The 18,918-nt window shown below is 43.6% G+C and overlaps 1 protein-coding gene across 1 annotated transcript in view; it reads right to left on the bottom strand.

Annotated features, from left to right (window-relative positions):
- LOC141133203 (C-type lectin 1-like) overlaps window positions 1-18,918 on the bottom strand; it is a 54,591-nt gene that overhangs the window by 20,145 nt on the left and 15,528 nt on the right. The window contains exons 2-5 of the mRNA XM_073622421.1: window positions 17,101-17,151; window positions 11,305-11,412; window positions 7,597-7,638; window positions 1,436-1,477 (exon numbers count right to left, since the gene is read on the bottom strand). Of these exons, the coding sequence (XP_073478522.1) occupies window positions 1,436-1,477; window positions 7,597-7,638; window positions 11,305-11,412; window positions 17,101-17,151 (243 nt within the window). The remainder of the gene's footprint in view (window positions 1-1,435; window positions 1,478-7,596; window positions 7,639-11,304; window positions 11,413-17,100; window positions 17,152-18,918) is intronic.

The following is an 18,918-nucleotide window of genomic DNA, read 5'->3' on the forward strand; positions in this document are numbered from 1 at the left end:
TTATTGTTCAAAAGGAGGCTGCATGCTTGCTACCCATCCCTTTCTTGGCCAGCCAGGCTGCATGCCAGTATAAGGATCTGATTTTGGGGGAACCTTGTGTAGTTTGTTTTTTTTTTTTATTAATCTGGGACCCCTCTCAAAATCGATACCAGGCCCTTATCAAGGATGGTATGGATTTTGCGGGGAGCTCACCCCATTTTGTTTGGCCTTTTTGCCTGGGCCCCCCTTCAAAGTTATACCAAACCTTTATCAAGAACAGGATTTTAAGGGGGACCCCTGCCATTATTTTTTGTTTTGATTTTCTTCAAGGCATGTGGCCTGGTATGGTTCAGGATGGGTGGCACACAGGGTCCCCCTCAAAATCGATACCAGACCCTTATCAAGGATGGTATTGATTTTGCAGGCATCTCACCCCATTTTATTTGGCCTTTTTGCCTGCCCCCCCCCCCCTCAAAATTATACCAGACCTTTATACCAGACCAAAATTATACCAGACCTTTATACCAGACCTTTATCAAGAACTGGATTTTAAGGGGGACCAATGCCATTATATTTTGTTTTGATTTTCTTCCAGGCATGTGGCCTGGTATGGTTCAGGACGGGGGGCACACAGGGTCCCCCTCAAAATCGATACCAGACCCTTATCAAGGATGGTATTGATTTTGCGGGCATCTCACCCCATTTTGTTTGGCCTTTTTGCCTGGGCCCCCCCCCCCTCAAAATTATACCAGACCTTAATACCAGACCAAAATTATACCAGACCTTTATACCAGACCAAAATTATACCAGACCTTTATACCAGACCTTTATCAAGAACAGGATTTTAAGGGGGACCAATGCCATTATTTTTTGTTTTGATTTACTTCAAGGCATGTAGCCTGGTATGGTTCAGGACGGGGGGCACACAGGATCCCCCCAACGTCCATACTAGACCCTTAACCAGGCATACAGTCTGGCAAGGAAAGGGGGAGCAGCCAGCATGCCTCCTCCCCCTGAACCATACCAAACCACAGTTGAAAAAATTCCTGAAGGTCCGCTTTAATACCTGCTAATTAATCTATAAACAGCATCAGTACAAATGTAAGGTATCAGAACCTACAGCAAAATAATGTACTAAGACTGCAGTCACACATTTTTTCAATGCATCGATGTGCATTGCCACAAGGCACCTATTCACTTTGAATAGAACCTTAACAGGCCTCAACAAATGTCAAAAACATTCCTGCACCTCTTTTGAGCAATGCAGCAACCACAGCGCACAGTACATTCATATGTTCACATGTGTGTGCGGTGCAATGAAAGGCAGGTGTGTACATTTACCCTTGTTCCTTGCTTGGCTGTGCATGCATGCATGGTAACCTTTAATATAACACGTGCTCAGAGGTGTAAATCCAGTTCCATACAATGAGTGAAATGGGTGTGATTCTCCATTTACCTGATTTCCATAGGTCAGAAGTGTCACTTTTTGAATTTGAAACTGTCAGAAAAAGAATATTAAAAAATATATATATCAAACAACATGGCTCACACATTATTTAAAGTATGTCTAAAGTCAAAACAATTTTCTTAGATTTAAATAGGATTAGAACCTCGGTCGAATTTTTATGGTAGTCTGTGTCTCCCCTGGGGAGATTTATTCTCTATTGGAACTGGTGACCATTGTCACTGAGACAGAAAATGAGGGATAATCAAAAATGTTCGAGTTGTCAACAGAACAAGAGATGAGGAGAAAGTCTTCCAAAGGTATACTTTGCTGATAAGTAAGTATGGGGATAAAATGTATGTAAGAAGTGTGGAGTTGCTCCAAAGAGCTGAAAAGTTTCCAAACCCCCCCCCCCAAAAAAAATACGAATATACTGAAAGATAATCCCGTCTGGCACCACTGGAAACCCCACCTGGCCTGTTAAGTATACCTGCCCACTGGGTTCCATGCTATGTAGAACTCAGCAGTACAGCTACACTATATTGTCAAAAGTAGAGTGGAGGGGGATTATTGTGTGGGGTCGTCTTTCAGGGGTTGGGCCTGGCCCCCTATTTCCATTGAAGGGAACTCTTAAGGCGTCAGCATACCAAGATATTTTGGACAATTTCATGCTCCCAACTTTGAGGAACAGTTTGGGGATGGCCCCTTCCTGTTCCAACATGACTGCGCACCAGTGTACAAAGCAAGGTCCATAAAGACATGGATGAGCGAGTTTGGGTTGAAGGAACTTGACTGGCCTGCAAAGAGTCCTGACCTCGACCCGATAGAACACCGTTGAGATGAATTAGAGTGGAGACTGGGAGCCAGGCCTTCTCATCCAACATCAGTGCCTGCCCTTACAAATGCGCTTCTGGAAGAATGGACAAACATTCCCATAGAAACACTCCTAAACCTTGGGGACAGCCTTCCCAGAAGTGTTGAAGCTTTTAGAGCTAAAAGGGTGGGCCAACTCAATTTTGAACCCTACGGACTAAGACTGGGATGCCTTTAAAGTTCATGTACGTGTAAAGGCAGGCGTCCCAATATGTTTGACAATATAGTATACTTCTGTATACTAAGCTATGTAATGTGAAATATATAGGAATCATGTGTATAATTTTTAACCGTTTCCTAAGTAAATACATGCATAAAAATTTGTATCTATTCATTTGAAATACCATTGTCATTCTCAACATATAATGTAGTGAACAGTAAGACCTTCAAGTTATTTGCGGCTATACCCTATGCCCCTCTAAGTCATGGTCAATATGCAGAACTTTGTACCCATGCCAATATTTTTGCTGCAAAGCACAAAGGGCCCTCCTTCTCCATTTGTCCAGTTGGCCTCTATATATGTATATCGGATTAACGTTCACAGAAACCTTTTAAAGTGATTGTAAAGTCTCATTTTTTTTTTCTCTAAAAATAACAAACATGTTATACTTACCTCTTCTGTGCAGTTGGTTTTACACAGAGCACCCCAGATCCTCCTCTTCTTGGGTCCCTCTTTGGCTCTCCTGGCACCTCCCTCCTGTTGAGTGCCCCTACAGTAAGCAGCTTGCTATGGGGGCACCCGAGCCGAGTCACAGCTCCGTGTGTCCATTCATACACGGAATACTCCATATTTCCATCGCACACATTCCTGGATAAAGCTTCGAAAAGATTTAGGTGCTGTAACAATGGCCAATTGGAGACTGGTTCAAAAGTCACAATGCAGATATTTGCCAGCACACTATGGATCAACAGAATAGCGTCCAAATTGTTTTTTATTGCATGATCACATCACAGAATGGTGCAACGTTTTGGAGCCATACAGGGCCCCTTTGACAGGCATGTGACCCGTTAGGATGCTATTTTGTTGATCCACGGTGTGCTGGTAAATATCTGTATTCAGACACGGAGTCCCGATTCGGGCCCGCCCCTCCTCTCTCCTGATTGGCTAACTGACTTTTATTGACAGCAATGGGAGCCAGTGGCGCCACTGCTGTGTCTCAGCCAATCAGAAGGAGAGTCCCAGGCGGCCGAGGAACTCGTGGACATCGCTGGACAGAGATTGGGCTCAGGGTAATATTAGGGGGTGCTGGAGGGTGGCTGCTGCACACAGATTACTTTTTATCTTAATGCATAGAATAAACCTTGTGACTTTACAACCCTTTTAACTTGCCTTCCTAGTTAATCGAGAAGGAAGGAAGCAGTAGACTGCTTGTATGCTCCTTCAGGCCATAGGGCATGTGACACCAGAAACAGAAATTGTTACCAGTGCTATAGAACTGGGCAGGAGAAGATATCTACTTGTTTGTGGCTGACCATACAGCTGGAGTAACTGGCAAGTAATAAAAGTCACTATAAGTATGAAGCAGTGGCGGAAGTATAGGGGTCGCTGAGGTCGCCATGGCGACCAGGCCCCATGCTGCAGAGGACCCTTGAGGGCCCCCTGTATGCCTCGATAGGAGGAGCGACAAGGGGGGCTGAGACCGAGCTCCCCGACCCTCAGCCGTACTGTAATCGGCACTGTGCAGGGAGCTCATCACATTTATTACATCTAAAGTGAAAGCACAGTGTGTGCTGTGCTCTTTGTCTCCCCTACAGTGCAGTACCCGGCAGGAAGAGGTAAGGCACACCTCCCAATTTTTTGAGATGGGAATGAGGGACACCTATCGGCAAAAGTATGCAGGATAGGACACACCCCCTGCTACGCCCCCTTAAAGGAGAATTGTACAAAAAAACAAAATTGGTTAAACACACAAGTGCCTTTTTTTACCACTACTATTCCTTTATATTGGCTTCTGGAATTTACAAATGCAGAAATTTAGAAATCAGATGAAAGGTTTAGCGCTGGGAAACACTTTTTGATAGATAAAAAGTGCATTTTATATATGACTATATGGATCAGACCAAAATGAGGGACAAATGAGGAGGAAAGAGGGACAGAGGGACATTGCTCCAAATCAGGGACAGTCCCTCCAAATCAGGGACAGTTGGGAGCTATGGGTAAGGTAAAGCACTGCCGTTTATTAAAAGGCTATCTGTATGTTTGTGTGTTTATATGTGTGTGTGTGTGTGTGTGTGTGTGTGTGTTTATATATGTGTGTGTGTGTTTATATATGTGTGTGCGTGTATTTATATATGTGTAGCGGTGTGTTGTCACTAATAACTAACATCCACCATATCACCCTGCTGCCAGACCTCCATATATCGCTTCTGAGACAATGAACAGTCATTTGCTTTGTTTTTGTTTATTGTGGGGGAAATAACTTGGTTGGGGAAAGGATATATGGGATGCCCATAGATCAAATTACTTTGCCATGATATTTATGAATTAGAACTTCATTTGAGCCTTGAAGAAATGATGCACTTGTATAACATCTACAGTCCGGGGGTCAGGGGGGCCCGTCATGGTTTCTTGCAACGGGGCCCTAAAGGTTCTAGTTAGGCCACTGGTATGAAGACTGATTATTTGATACAAATGGAAACATAGCCTGACAGCCAGCTACTTACAGGTTCACTTTGTATCAAACCCACCTTACAACTTTTAACCTCATTCCTCAAATATGACTTTGGTTTCCACATAACCTTCTCTTCTCCTCCTATCCCATTACATTGTTCCTCCTCCTTATTCCTCTAGATTTTAAGCTGGTATGGCTACTCCAAATTGTATTTTCTGTTGATTGCAAGTATTTTGCTGTACAATAATATGTACTCAGTCAAATGTTTTTATAGGTACTTTTGTTCAGTGCGGGGACAAGGTCATCCAGTGCCCAGGGCAACGATGCAAAACTGTGCCCCCCCCCTCCCATTCATGATGTGCAAGTTTGGGGATCCTACATCCAGCAGTCACTAATGTTTTAAAATCACTGCCAGTGCCACTGTTACTACTGCTGTAAGCCTTGGAACAGAAGGACGGTGCCCTATAGCAAGCCACTGCGCCCAGGATAACAGTACCTCCCGCCCACCCCTTGTCCCGGCCCTGCTTGTGTTACCTACCCTGGTTTTAAAGCTCACTTTACAATACACCAGCAGGCAATGGACTTTTATACAAAGAAAATCAATAATAATATCATTGCTTTCTATGGGTAATTTCCAACCTTTTTTCGGAAGTCAAACAGGGTGCCATTCTTTGGGAGTCACTCAGGGCTGGATTTTCAGCACCTGGCATGTTGTTGTGTTGGATGCCTGTGCCCCCTGCTGTGTGCTGTGGTTCTGCCCACTAACCACTGCATCACTACTGTGCTCTTGCAATGCACAGACTGATTTGTGGACCCACAGCACACAATGGGGTGCAGGCATTTGACATCCAGACGTGTAGGATGCTGAACTTTTTTTAACCTGTGAGCAAGAGAACAATGTTAACCACTTCAGCCCGGGAAGAATTTACCCCCTTCCTTACCAGAGCACTTTTTGCGATACGGCACTGTGTCGCTTTAACTGACAATTGCGCGATCGTGCGACGTTAATTAACGTCATTTTTTTCCCACAAATAGAGCTTTCTTTTGGTGGTATTTGATCACCTCTGCGTTTTTTTTTTTTCGCGCTATAGACAAAAAAAAAAAAAACGATAATTTTGAAAAAAAAAGGCAATATTTTTTACTTTTTGCTATAATAAATATCCCCCAAAAAATATATATAATTTTTTTTCTCAGTTTAGGCCAATATGTATTCTTCTATATATTTTGGGGTTTTTTTTTTTGATGTTTAAAAAATCGCAATAAGCGTATATTGATTTTGATTGATTGGTTTGTGCGTTATAGTTATAGCGTCTACAAAATAGGGGATAGATTTATGGCATTTTTTTTATTATTTTTTTTTTTTTAGTAGTAATGGCGGCAATCTGTGATTTTTATCATGACTGCGACATTAAGGCGGACACATCAGACACTTTTGACACTATTTTGGGACCATTGTCATTTATACAGTGATCAGTACTATAAAATTGCACTGATTACTGTATAAATGACACTGGCAGGGAAGGGGTTAAACACTAGGGGGCGATCAAGGGGTTACGTGTGTCCTTGTGAGTGATTCTAACTGTGGGGGGGGCTACCTAAGACATGACAGCGATCACTGCTCCCAAGTCCCGATGACAGGGAGCAATAGATCTCTGTCATGTCACTAGGCAGAAATGCCTTGTTTACATAGACATCTCCCCGCTCTGTGACAAGATCGCGGCACACCGGCAGACATCGAGTCCGTGGTCATGGTCACGGAGCATGCGGCGGGCATGCGAGTGCCCACAATGCCGCCTCCTAAAGGGGACGTACCTGTACGCCCATTTGCGCAGCTGTGCCATTGTGCCGACGTATATCGTCACGCACTGGTCGGCAACCGGTTAAGGGTCACCAGTGACAGGGCTGGTGATTTTTAATACTCTTTGTTTACAGGCTGACTATTATTTTGTTTATGTATGTATTTATTTGACAGAATTGGTTTATAGAAACACTACATAACTGTTGGTAAATTTCACTGATCTGACAAAACATCTACCCGTGGATGGACGTTTGCACATAGACCTGAAAACATTAACTATGTACATTTATATAATGAGCCTGGTCCAACAGACTAGTGTGGTATTTTCAGGAGAAGAGGAGGATTGGGCTAGGGGCCAGAAGGTTATCTGCACCCAGAGCCAGTATTTGTAAAATATGTTGGGCTAAAGACCCTGAGTGGAGATACTTCCCCATTCAGACATGGAACAGAGCAGGAACCACAGTCAGAGACACATGCTGAGCTTTATATAGCTACCTGCTCCCTGTTCAGACCTGAAATCACAGCTTCTGTGATGGCTTGGAGCTCCGAGATGTTATGTGAATGAATGTCAGTAGCTGCAAAGAAAGATTGGCTAGATGTAGATTTGTGCCACAATAAAACATGTCCTTTGGGAATACTCACCTTCCATCATGTGTACTAGCCAATGCACTATAGTAGTACACTTTCTAGGACCACAGAAATCTGCCTCTACCTTGAAAGGGCTAGTTGGCTGTGTTTCCTCCCATGCCAAAAGTTTCTGTCCTCCCCTGTACAGGAGTTCTCTGATTGACTAAGAGCTAGAATAGGCTGCCATCATCCAATCAGGACAGATTCCCACTATAAATACAATTACAATGTAAGTCATAAATATAAAGTGTTTCTGTAGTTACCATTATATTTTAGCACTGTGAGTTCATCAACCATGGTGGCATCTGAAAATGAAGGAGAAAAATTATTTTGTTGGATGTTAAAAACACTAAAAATCGAAGCAGTAAATTTATATTAAAAAAACAATAATAATAACAAGACAATTATTTATATTTATATATACAGTATATATATATATATAGATATATAGATATATAGATATAGATATATAGATATATATATATCTATATATCTATATATCTATATCTATATATCTATATATATATATATATATAGATATATAGCTATCTATATCTATCTATAGATATAGATATATATATATATCTTCCCACTGTACAAATAGCTGTATAAACAAAACACTTTCAAGTTTACAGGGCTATCCCAGTAAAAATGCTCACAGGTATGGTTGGAGACTAAAGGTCTGCTGTAGGAGACAGTCAGAGATTGGGGACACGTTACATGAGACTGGTAGAGATCACTGCCATTATAAGCCATTTACAAATGAATGCTCCTATTTCCACAGCTGACTCCTGGAGTCCAGGGGCCCTACCGCAAGCATCAGTAGCCCACAGGGTGGGCAACAGGGGTTTTGAAAATCTAGTGGCAAATCCAACTACTGTAGTTACTATATTGGATGGGCTCAGAATTTCATTTATCCCTGCACTGAAAAAATCTTGAGATTTCCTTTAAACCAGTGGTTCTCAACTCCTGTCCTGACCCACTAACAGGCCAGGTTTGCAAGATAACTGAAATACATCACAGGTGATATCATTTGCTGCTCAGTGATTGCAGTATTCTAGTCTGCATCTCCTCAAGGTAATACTTAAAATCTGACCTGTTAGTGGGTACTGAGGACAGGGGTTGAGAACCACTGCTTTAAACCCTTTCAGCTACTACCATAAAAGCCTGCACTCAACTTTATTCCAGTAAAGCTTCTCTGCTTTCTTCATTACTGGAATAGGTGGAAAAATGAAGACCCCGGCTAAACTTTTTCCACCCAGTTTTGTATAATGTGTAGACAGGTTAGAATTTCAGTCAAGTTTTTATCGGCAAGGTACAGTTAACATAAGCACTCAAATCCAATCAGAAGATGCAAAACCTTTACTGAGTCATAGCAGTCTATAAACCTCAGTAAACTATGGTTATTGTAGACTTCTAGTACCTTAATTATCTTTCACATCAGTGACTGTAGAACTTCATGTACAGAGAGGGAAAAAAGTATTTGATCACCTGCTGATTTTCTATGTTTGCCCACTGACAAAGAAATGAGAAGTTTATAATTTTAATGGTAGGTTTATTTTAACAGTGAGAGACAGAACAACAAAAATATCCAGAAAAATGCATTTCAAAAAAGTTATAAACAGATTTGCATTTTAATGAGTGAAATAAGTATTTGACCCCCTTCGCAAAACATGACTTAGTACTTGGTGGCAAAACCCTTGTTGGCAATCACAGAGGTCAGACCATTCTTGTAGTTGGCCACCAGGTTTGCACACATCTCAGGAGAGATTTTGTCCCACTCCTCTTTGCAGATCCTCTCCAAGTCATTAGGGTTTCGAAGCTGACGTTTGTTAATTTGAATCTTCAGCTCTCTCCACATATTTTCTATGGGATTTTTCAATGCCCTGGCTGTTGGAAGGAGGTTCTCACCCAAGATCGGACAGTACTTGGCCCTGTCCATTGTCCCTTTGATACAGTAAAGTTGTCCTGTCCCCTTGGCAGAAAAAAAAACCCAAAGCATGATTCCACCTCCAAGTTTGACGGTGGGGATGGTGTTCTTGGGGTCATAGGCAATATTCCTCCTCCTCCAAACACGGCGAGTTGAGTTGATGCCAAAGAGCTTGATTTTGATCTTATCTGAGCACAACACTTTCACCCAGTTCTCCTCTGAATCATTCAGATGTTCATTAGCAAGCTTCAAACGGGCCTGTACATGTCCCCCCAAAGGGAGGACTTTGCAGGTGCTGCAGGATTTCAGTCCTTCATGGCGTAGTGTGTTACAAATTGTTTGCTTGGTGACTATGGTCCCAGCTGCCTTGAGTTTATTGACAAGAGTCTCCCATGTAGTTCTGGGCTGATTCCTCCCTGTTCTCATGATCATTGAAACTCCAAGAGGTGAGATCTTGCATGGAGCCCCAGACCGAGGGGGATTGACAATTATTTTGTGTTTCTTCTGTAGCGCTGCCCTTTTGAGGAGATAAATCAGTACTTCCGGTTGCTCTAACCCTGTGAGTCCTCTGCTACCCTTGACACCCTGGGTTCAATTTTTTTTTCTTTAGATAACAGCAGTAAGAAGGAAATACACCAGAATTGGTTAAATCAGAAAATAGTTTACTCAATGAGATGATAGCAAAATAAATCAGAGTCGAATTAAGTTTACACTTTGAAATGTTGTTTTCCAATAATGTTATTAACAGTGAAACAACTATCACCTCTAAGATTCAAACATTCAATAGTGAACACTGTTCTGTCCACCAGATGTCTTGCTGGTTATTTTTACCTTATTTGTACCTGTGTTGTTAAATTTACATGCAAAATGTGTCATTTACTTAAAGTGGGGTTCTACCCAAAAAAACAAAAATACCTGAAAAATTGTAAAACAAAAAAACAAAAAAAAATTTGAATATTTTTTTTTTTTACTTACCTCTAAATGCCTGTTGCTAGGTGGTCCCTCATAGTCTGCCTCTTCCTTTGCCTGGGCTGGTGACATCATTCCCCCTCGACACAGGAAGGGCTCGGCTCTGCTCCCTCCCTCCTGTCAATCATCTGGGACCCATTACAGGTCCCAGGTGATTGAGCGGCCAATCACGGCGCGCGGCGCCGCTCGCACATGCGCAGTGGGTGCCAGGCTGTGAAGCCACAGCCCGGCGCCCACAGTTGAAATGCCGGCGCCGACGAAATCTTGCTGATTGATAGGGGATCAAATACTTATTTCACTCATTAAAATGCAAATCAATATATAACTTTTTTTAAATGCGTTTTTTCTGCATATTTTTGTTGTTGTTCTGTCGCTTACTGTTAAAATAAACCTACCATTAAAATTAGACTGATCATTTCTTTGTCAGTAGGCAAACATTTCCTTCTGGGTGAACTATGTACATTACAAGGATTTTAACAAACTTTGTTACAGATTCCTATATTTTGTTATTCTGAAGAAATCCCTGTGTGTTTATCTGTCTCCATGTGGAAAGTGAATCTAATGGGAGTGATTTCATAATTATCAGTCAGTTGCTGCACCTGCAGGGCTCCAATGAGGAAAATTGCAGGGTCTGCATTCCTGTACACATGAGTTCCTATTGGTAGTATTTCCCCAAAAATTTAAATTTTTGTTGCAAGGGATGCCTGATATCTGACTTGCATCTTAGTGAAGACTTCTAGGAAAATCAATGAGCTAATCACACAGGAAATGATGTTTCTGAGGGGTGATCTGTACACCTCTAGGTAGCCATATTGCATTGCATTTTACAGATAATTACAGTGCTGCAGATTAAAAAGGAAAGGTAATTTTTAATAACGTTCATTTACAATTGACTTGAGTCGCAACTGTATATGCTATATTATTTTTTTTTATTTGCTATTTTTTTCCCACGCAAGTGGAGTAACCCTTTAAGATCAATTTTGCTATAAAGTCTGCTAACATCTTCATGTCTCTGTACATGAGAAAAAGACTGCCACAGAATGTTCTACTGAAACTCTTCAGTAATACTTACAATGACCAAACAGGACTCCAGTGAGAATGGCCAAGATCACAAATATAATAATTAGAACAGCCACAAGAGCTAGAGATAGCCAGCCATGATTGCCTTTTCTAGGGATTCCTGTTACATAAAATAAATAAGATATTTATGTCAGCAACACCCCAAATCAGAAAGGTCCATACAACACACTTATTACCTCTCCCAGTCATTTTCCTTTCAGATTATTTAATAATAAATAATAATAATGCACAGAGTTGTCAGAAATCTTTTCCTAGTCCTATGTGTGGGTGGGTGTAGTGTGGTGAGGCGGCAGAAAAAATTCCCAGTGCAAAGTAACAGAATTATATTGTAACTGAAAAATATGCAAAGTATTCGGAATACTTGGGACTTTTAAGGTGCTTTACATTATGCAGACAACATGTAAAGCACCTTTTAAGGCTGCTTTCACACTGGGGCGGGCGTGCATTGACGGTAAAACGCCGTTAGTTTTAGCGGCGCTTTACCATCATTTTAGCGGCGCTTTACCGTCGTTTTAGCTGCGCTATTCGGCCATTAGCAAGGTGCTTTTAACCCCCGCTAGCGGATGAATAAAGGGTTAAATGTGCCCGTTTAGCGCCACTGCCGAAGCGCTTTGCAGGTGGTGCCCATTCATTTCAATGGGCACGAGCGGTGTATACACCGTTCCTCCACCGCCCCAAAGATGCTGCTTGCAGGACTGTTTTTAACGTCCTGCCAGCACATCGCCCCAGTGTGAAAGCACTCGGGCTTTCACACAGGGGCTGCAGGGGAGGCGTTTTTCAGGCGCTTTACAGGCCCTATTTTTAGCCCAAAAGCACCTGAAAAACACCTCAATGTGAAAGGGGTCTAAACAAGTTAGCAAACAGGAACTGTATTGCAGTTCAACCTGCTCTTAGACCCCTTTCACACTGAGGTGCTTTTCAGGCGCTTTCACACTAAAAAAAGCACCTGAAAAGCTCAAGAAAACCCAGAATTTCCATTAAAATCAATGAATGCTTTCACACTGGGCAGTGCTCTGGCAGGGCGGTGAAAAAACACCTCTCTCCATTGAAATGAATGGAAAGCTTTTCAAAAGTGCCTTCAAAGCTCTTCAAAAGTGCTCAGTGTTTTACTGGCAGTTTAGAAGTGCCTCAGTGTGAAAGAGGCCTTACAGGGAGTTCTTGGTGAACTGCAACTTTACAAGCTTCAGTGAACCAAATCCCCTTCACTGTCCGGCAGCGGTCCTGAGGTCGCTCCTGTTCCATCCAACCTGCAAAGATATCGGATCGGTATGAGCCATGGTGTGGTGCGACGCAGACTGGATATCATCCGTGCGAGATCATCATCCTCATCATCTTCATCATCCCCTGCCCCAGGCGCTTTACAGGCGCTATTTTTTGCTCAAAAGCACCTGGAAAATGCCTCAGTGTGAAAGAGGTCTAAAAGTCATAAATATTCCTTTGCATAATTTTCTATATTATCAGGGATGTCGTGCAACTAGTAATTGACGATCCATCCACACCTACCTCTCCAATATTGTAACTGAAGTTCAGCAATAACAACAAGCCCAGCTGGAAGGCAACCCAACGGGGAACACTCACAACATGTAACAGCGAATGGACAGTAGTGGTAGGCCTCAGGTGTGCCGACATCGTCTGTCTTGAGGGATGAAATGGAGCCCGGCCGGTCCAAAGCCAAGTGGAGAGGTTCATGCTGATTTTACCTTGTTTTATTATGCACAATGTGAGTGGAATATTGTTTTTACCATAATCTTTTTTAATAAAACGGAATTACACTATATACTTCATCTTTTCTCTGCCATTATACTATACATAAGGAGAATCTGAGCCTACAGAGAAGGAGTCTGGTTGGAGGACTGCTAATCCCAGCATTTCTAGTCGATCTGCAAAGCGCATATGACTTCTGTTATGGGAGTCTATAGCAGCTGAGGAGAATCTGAGTTTACAGAGAAGGAGTCTGGCTTGAGAACTACTAATCCCGGCATTCAGTCAATTTGCATATGCAAATTGACTGAATATGACTTCTGTTATGGGAGTCCATAGCAGCTGGTGAGTGAGCGGGCACACAGGAGGGGAGCGCGGACTGCACCGATTTTGTTTACAGCACTTGGCACCGAAGCACTTTATTACCTAATTGAGAATAACACTAAATTGATGGACTTGTTTTGGTTTTGAATTTTGAACCTCGATTTTGGACATTTGAATCATTGTGTATATATATGATTTTAATGTGATGCATATTGGTATCTATTCACAGTGAGAGTGTCCTTTTTCACATATACAAATGATTAAAGGCACTATACCTTTTGAAGGAGCAGCAACCTCACATTCACATTTTATTAATATTATTTTTTTCACAATATGGTACACAGTCATTATAAAAATGTTAGTTGATTGATGCACTACACTTATTAGTGTGTATAAGTATACATATATACATATACATACATTCATAGGTATGTACACATGTATAGGTACACATACTTTTATAGATGATAGAGGAACTATGTTCCTCTTGACTTCCTCTCCCTCCACAATGCCATTGTGCTTGAGTGCCACCTTCAGTGGAGAAAGCAGACTGCACCCGCCTACACTGTATAAGTTCAAATACAGATTGACATAGAATTTTTTTAGATGTAGGCTATCAAGATGTACTTGCCAACATTCCTGATTTTCCCGGAACATTCACAGTATTCAGACCTAAATCCTGGTCCTGCTGTGTCCTGGGAAAATTCATGAGAAATTGGCTTTGTCCTGGTGTTCTGTGATGAATCGCCAAAGCCGCCGCTAGAGATCTGGGGTCGCTGCCATTTTTGCAAAGAGCAGCTCTCATTGAGGTCGAGGGGAAGAAACAAGAGGCGGAGCCTGGGTTGTGGGCCAGGCCGTGGGGTGGGGGGTTGGCGGCAGCTCCATTTCTATTGACAGGCGCTTTCATTGCCACCTGGGCTCCGCCTCTTGTTTGTTCCCCTTGACCTCCACGAGAGCTGCTCTTGCAAAAATGGCGGCGGAGACAGAATCACCAGTGCCTACCCTGGACCTCTAGTGTCGGCTCTGGCAATACAGCAGCATGGAGGTCTCAAAATCTGGTGACAAGCTGCATCTTGGTGAAAAGTGAGCGCTGCATCTCTGGTGACAAGTAACAAGCTGCATCTTGGTGGCAAGTGAGCGCTGCATCTCTGGATGTCAATTAACAAGCTTCATCTGGTGGCAAGTGAGCGCTGCATCTCTGGTCACAAGTAACAAGCTGCATCTTGGTGGCAAGTGAGCGCTGCATCTCCATAGTTGCCAACAGTCCCGATTTTCCCGGGACAATCCCGATTTTGGGACCCTCGTCCCGATTGGAGGCTGTCCCGAATCAGGATTTCCATCAGGAAAATCGGGAATGTTGGTTTTTTTTAATTTTTGGAGCAGCTGGCTCCAGCAAAATGGCGGCCGGCGCCGCCGCTCGATCTTCCCCCTAGTGCTCAGTGGAGAGAGGAAGGGGGCTCGATCCGTGCAATGAATCGGCTTCTTTAGCTGCACAGCCCCTCCCCTCTCCACTGAACACACGGTGCCGCCGCCGTGTCTTGCCGAAAAGTTCCCCAGCTCAGCTATTTCTGCCGTCTCGTACTGCGCAGGCGCAGCGCCTGCGCAGTACAGGGGGTCCTTACTTGCCGAGGGGAACTTTCTCGGCAGAACACAACACCGGTCGCTCCTGGACAAGGGGAGGGTCTGCACTAAGGGGGGGGCTGCACTGAGGGGGGGATCTGCACTAATAGAGGGGGGGCTGCACTGAGGGGGGGCTGCACTAATAGAGGGGGGGCTGCACTGAGGGGGGTCTGCACTAATAGAGGGGGGGCTGCACTGAGGGGGGGCTGCACTAATAGAGGGGGGCTGCACTAATAGAGGGGGGTCTGCACTGATGGAGGGGGTCTGCACTGAGGGGGTCTGCACTAATGGAGGGGGTCTGCACTGATGGAGGGGGTCTGCACTGATGGAGGGGGTCTGCACTGAGGGGGTCTGCACTGATGGAGGGGGTCTGCACTGATGGAGGGGGTCTGCACTGAGGGGGTCTGCACTGATGGAGGGGGTCTGCACTGATGGAGGGGGTCTGCACTGATGAAGGGGGTCTGCACTGATGGAGGGGGGTCTGCACTGACTCTGCCGGGGGCACCTGATGCAAGGACAGACTCTGCCGGGGGCACCTGATGCAAGGACAGACTCTGCCGGGGGCACCTGATGCAAGGACAGACTCTGCTGGTGGCAGGTGACGTGGCAGGTGACACGCTCAGGAATCCCACTGATTCGGCATTATGGTGAGTTAATGATTTAATTTATATTACAATGTAATAATAGAAATAATGCACTTCAATCATCCTGACACCATAACAACCATGGTGCCGGGATGATTGAAGCGTTAACACCAGGTGTTTGGAGTATCTTTATCTGCTGATTGTTAAACTTTCTAGAATACACATATTTTTATTGTGTAGGATCTGGGGCTGCTGTCCCGTCATACCCCTCTCTCCCTTTCCCTCTCCCCCTTTCCCTCTCCCCCCCTCGTTCATCTCAGACTCTAACCACACCCTCTTGAGCCACGCCAATTTAAGCCACGCCCACTATTTTACATAAGCCACGCCCATTTTACCACTTCGCAGTTTTGCGAAGCCACGCCTACAAATGCATGCCCCACCCCCTAATTATTGTACGGCTCCGCCTACAGCCAAAAAAGTGTCCCACATATTTTTTTTGCAATGTTGGCAACTATGCATCTCTGGATGTCAATTATCAAGCTTCATCTGGTGACAAGTGAGCGCTGCATCTGGTGACAAGTGAGCGCTGCATCTGGTGGCAAGTGAGCGCTGCATCCCTGGTGACAAGTGAGCACTGCATCTGGTGGCAAGTGAACACTGCATCTCTCGTGACAAGTAACAAGCTGCATCTTGGTGACAAGTGAGTGCTGCATCTCTGGTGGCAAGTAACAAGCTGCATCTGGTACAAGTGAGTGCTGCATCTGATGGCAAGTGACATGGCAAAAGACATACTGCATCTGTGGCAGGCAACGATGACAAGTGACACACTCAGGGCTCCCGCTGATTCTGCATTATGGTGAGTTGAACTATTTCATTTTATATTACATTGTAATAATAGAAATAATGCGCTTCAATCATCCTGACACCATATCAACCATGGTGCCATGATAATTGAAGTGCCAACACCAGCTGTTTGGAGTATCTTTATCTGCTGATTGTTAAACTTTCTGGCATACACATATTTCTAGTGTGGTGTAGGATCTGGGCCTGCTGTTTCTCCATCCCTCTTTCTTTCCTTCCTTCTCTCTCCTTCCCTCCCTATTTCTTTCTCTTTCTTTCTTTCTCCCTCTCTTCCTTCTCCCTCCATCCCTCTTTCATCTCCGACTCTAACCCCTTTAAGCCACACCCAATATTTAGTTTAAACCACACCCATTTATGCAGCGGTGCACGATAGGTCCACTGTCATTCCACTGAGACTCTGTCAGCTATATAAATGTAGAGTACTGTAAGATCCCTACAATAGAAGACACCATATATACATTTTCCAAGCATCTTGTTTCTCTTCCCTCCATTTTTGAGCTGCAGCCTGCCTCATACTTTTCATCATTCAACACATCTGGGATTGTCAGATACCTGTGAACCCTTTGTCACTGCGGAGTCCTTGTACAGTACAGGCCCTGTGCTATTAAGAATTTAGTCTTTGTTGGTCTTTTACTATGGCATCCCTTCATCTGTTTCCCCTTTTTTTGTAATGCAGTAAGTTATGTTCGGTTTCTCACCTGCTTCACTGGAAAACCTTTCTTGGAAAAAAGAAGATGGATTATCCAAATCTAATAAAAATAAGAAAACAACTGATTAGTCAATAGTCGGTTGCAGGGAGTTGTAAAAATAACTGCTTATTCTTGCAAAAAATATTCAGTATCTGCATGTTTTACATATTGTTTGATGAGGATAAGGTAAAAGTTATGTGCGCTATATTTTCCTCTTTTCTCTTGACTCAGAGATCGGTCTTAAAGTCGGGTTTTTGACCCCAACCCAAAGCCCACCACCCTCCTCCTTGCACACTGGTCCATACATTGCACACATTTTAAGAATATATAGATGAAATCCAGGTTTATTCCAGCTGGTAATGTGATGAGTCTTCTGCTTCTTCTCTCTGGTCAGCAGTGGGTGGACATCAATGCTGCAAAGAGCATTGCGATGTAAGCTCTGCAGCCATGCACAGATAATGTTCCAAGAGGAAATACTTTACACTATGAAATGTATGGAAAGTTTTGTTAATTATACAAACTGCTCCATTTAAGCACAGCAGCAAAGCAACTCCATAAAGGCATTAAGTATAGTTAATGGACCAGTGAACTTACTTAATTATTATACCCCTCCCTCAAGAGGATGGGATAACCATTATTTAGAATGCATCATTGGGTGTTCAAACACATATCAACACCCAACATATAAAACATTTTTCAGTACAACAGAAGGAAGGCTGGAGCTATGAGGAACGAATGACATGTAGCACTAGTAGGACAGGGTGGAAGGGGAAACAGAATGCACAGAGTTAACATGCAGTGTTGCCAATTGTCAGTATTTTTACTGGCAGCCAGTAAAAAACAGGCAATTTTCTCCTGCCAGTAAATGCCAGTAAAAAGAAAAGGTTGCCAGTAAAAAACGACGCTCGGCCCGGAGCCAGCCGAGACCATACAAGTGCCTGCTACAGTGTGTTCGGGCAGCTCTGGTAGAGGTGGTGCCTGAACATGTCCTATGATGTCATGGTGCAAGGGAGCCAAGCAGAGCGGCCAGAGCCTTGTGTGTGGGTCTGCGGGATGGGAGCAAGGCAGGCCAGGAGGGGGATCATCAGTGCTGTTTGGACTGGAGGGACCACCTGGTTTGGAGAGAGACTGTCACTGTGACTCAGGAGGGGACGTGTCATGTTGGTAATCTGTACTGCTGCACACTGCTGTCAGTATCACTGTGAGAGTCAATTTCATGTGTGTGCCGCCCATTCTAATTTCTTGCCCTCCTGATTACTGTCCCTGAGCTACTTACTATATCGAAAATAAAATAAAAAATATGTTTTTTGCCTTATTATCTACCTTAAATAACATTGCTAATTACATATTGTACTTGTTTGTAGCCTAAATAGTGAAATTTGCACTTAAAACTGTAATTTTTTAACTTTTGGAAATGCCAGTAAAAACGTGGATGTGCCAGTAAATTTTGGGTGTCGTGTCAGTAAATTTCAATCTGGTAGGTTGGTAACACTGTTAACATGTTCAAAGGGAGATGTAGGAGGTCTACTTATGTGATTGGCTGAGAAGACGGGGTGATGGGGAGGAGCGTAGGGGAATAGACTGCAGGGAGGGGTTGGACTGTAACAGTTGGAGCCTGGAAGCCATCTGATGAATGTTCCTCCCTCCCCCCCTCATATTGGCTATATTGGTAGGGGGTGTAAAGGTATTACAAGGTTAGAGTTGGCTGCTGGGACCCCTTGAATGGGGTTAATATCTGTTTGTGGAGAACCATCGGTTGCTATGGTGGTAGGGTATGGTCCAATAACAGGGACCAGGTTGTGGTAGACCTGTAAGGTCTGTGGGCGA

The sequence above is a fragment of the Aquarana catesbeiana genome, linkage group LG03, assembly GCF_042186555.1.
Source record: "Aquarana catesbeiana isolate 2022-GZ linkage group LG03, ASM4218655v1, whole genome shotgun sequence".
NCBI classification, from domain to species: domain Eukaryota; kingdom Metazoa; phylum Chordata; class Amphibia; order Anura; family Ranidae; genus Aquarana; species Aquarana catesbeiana.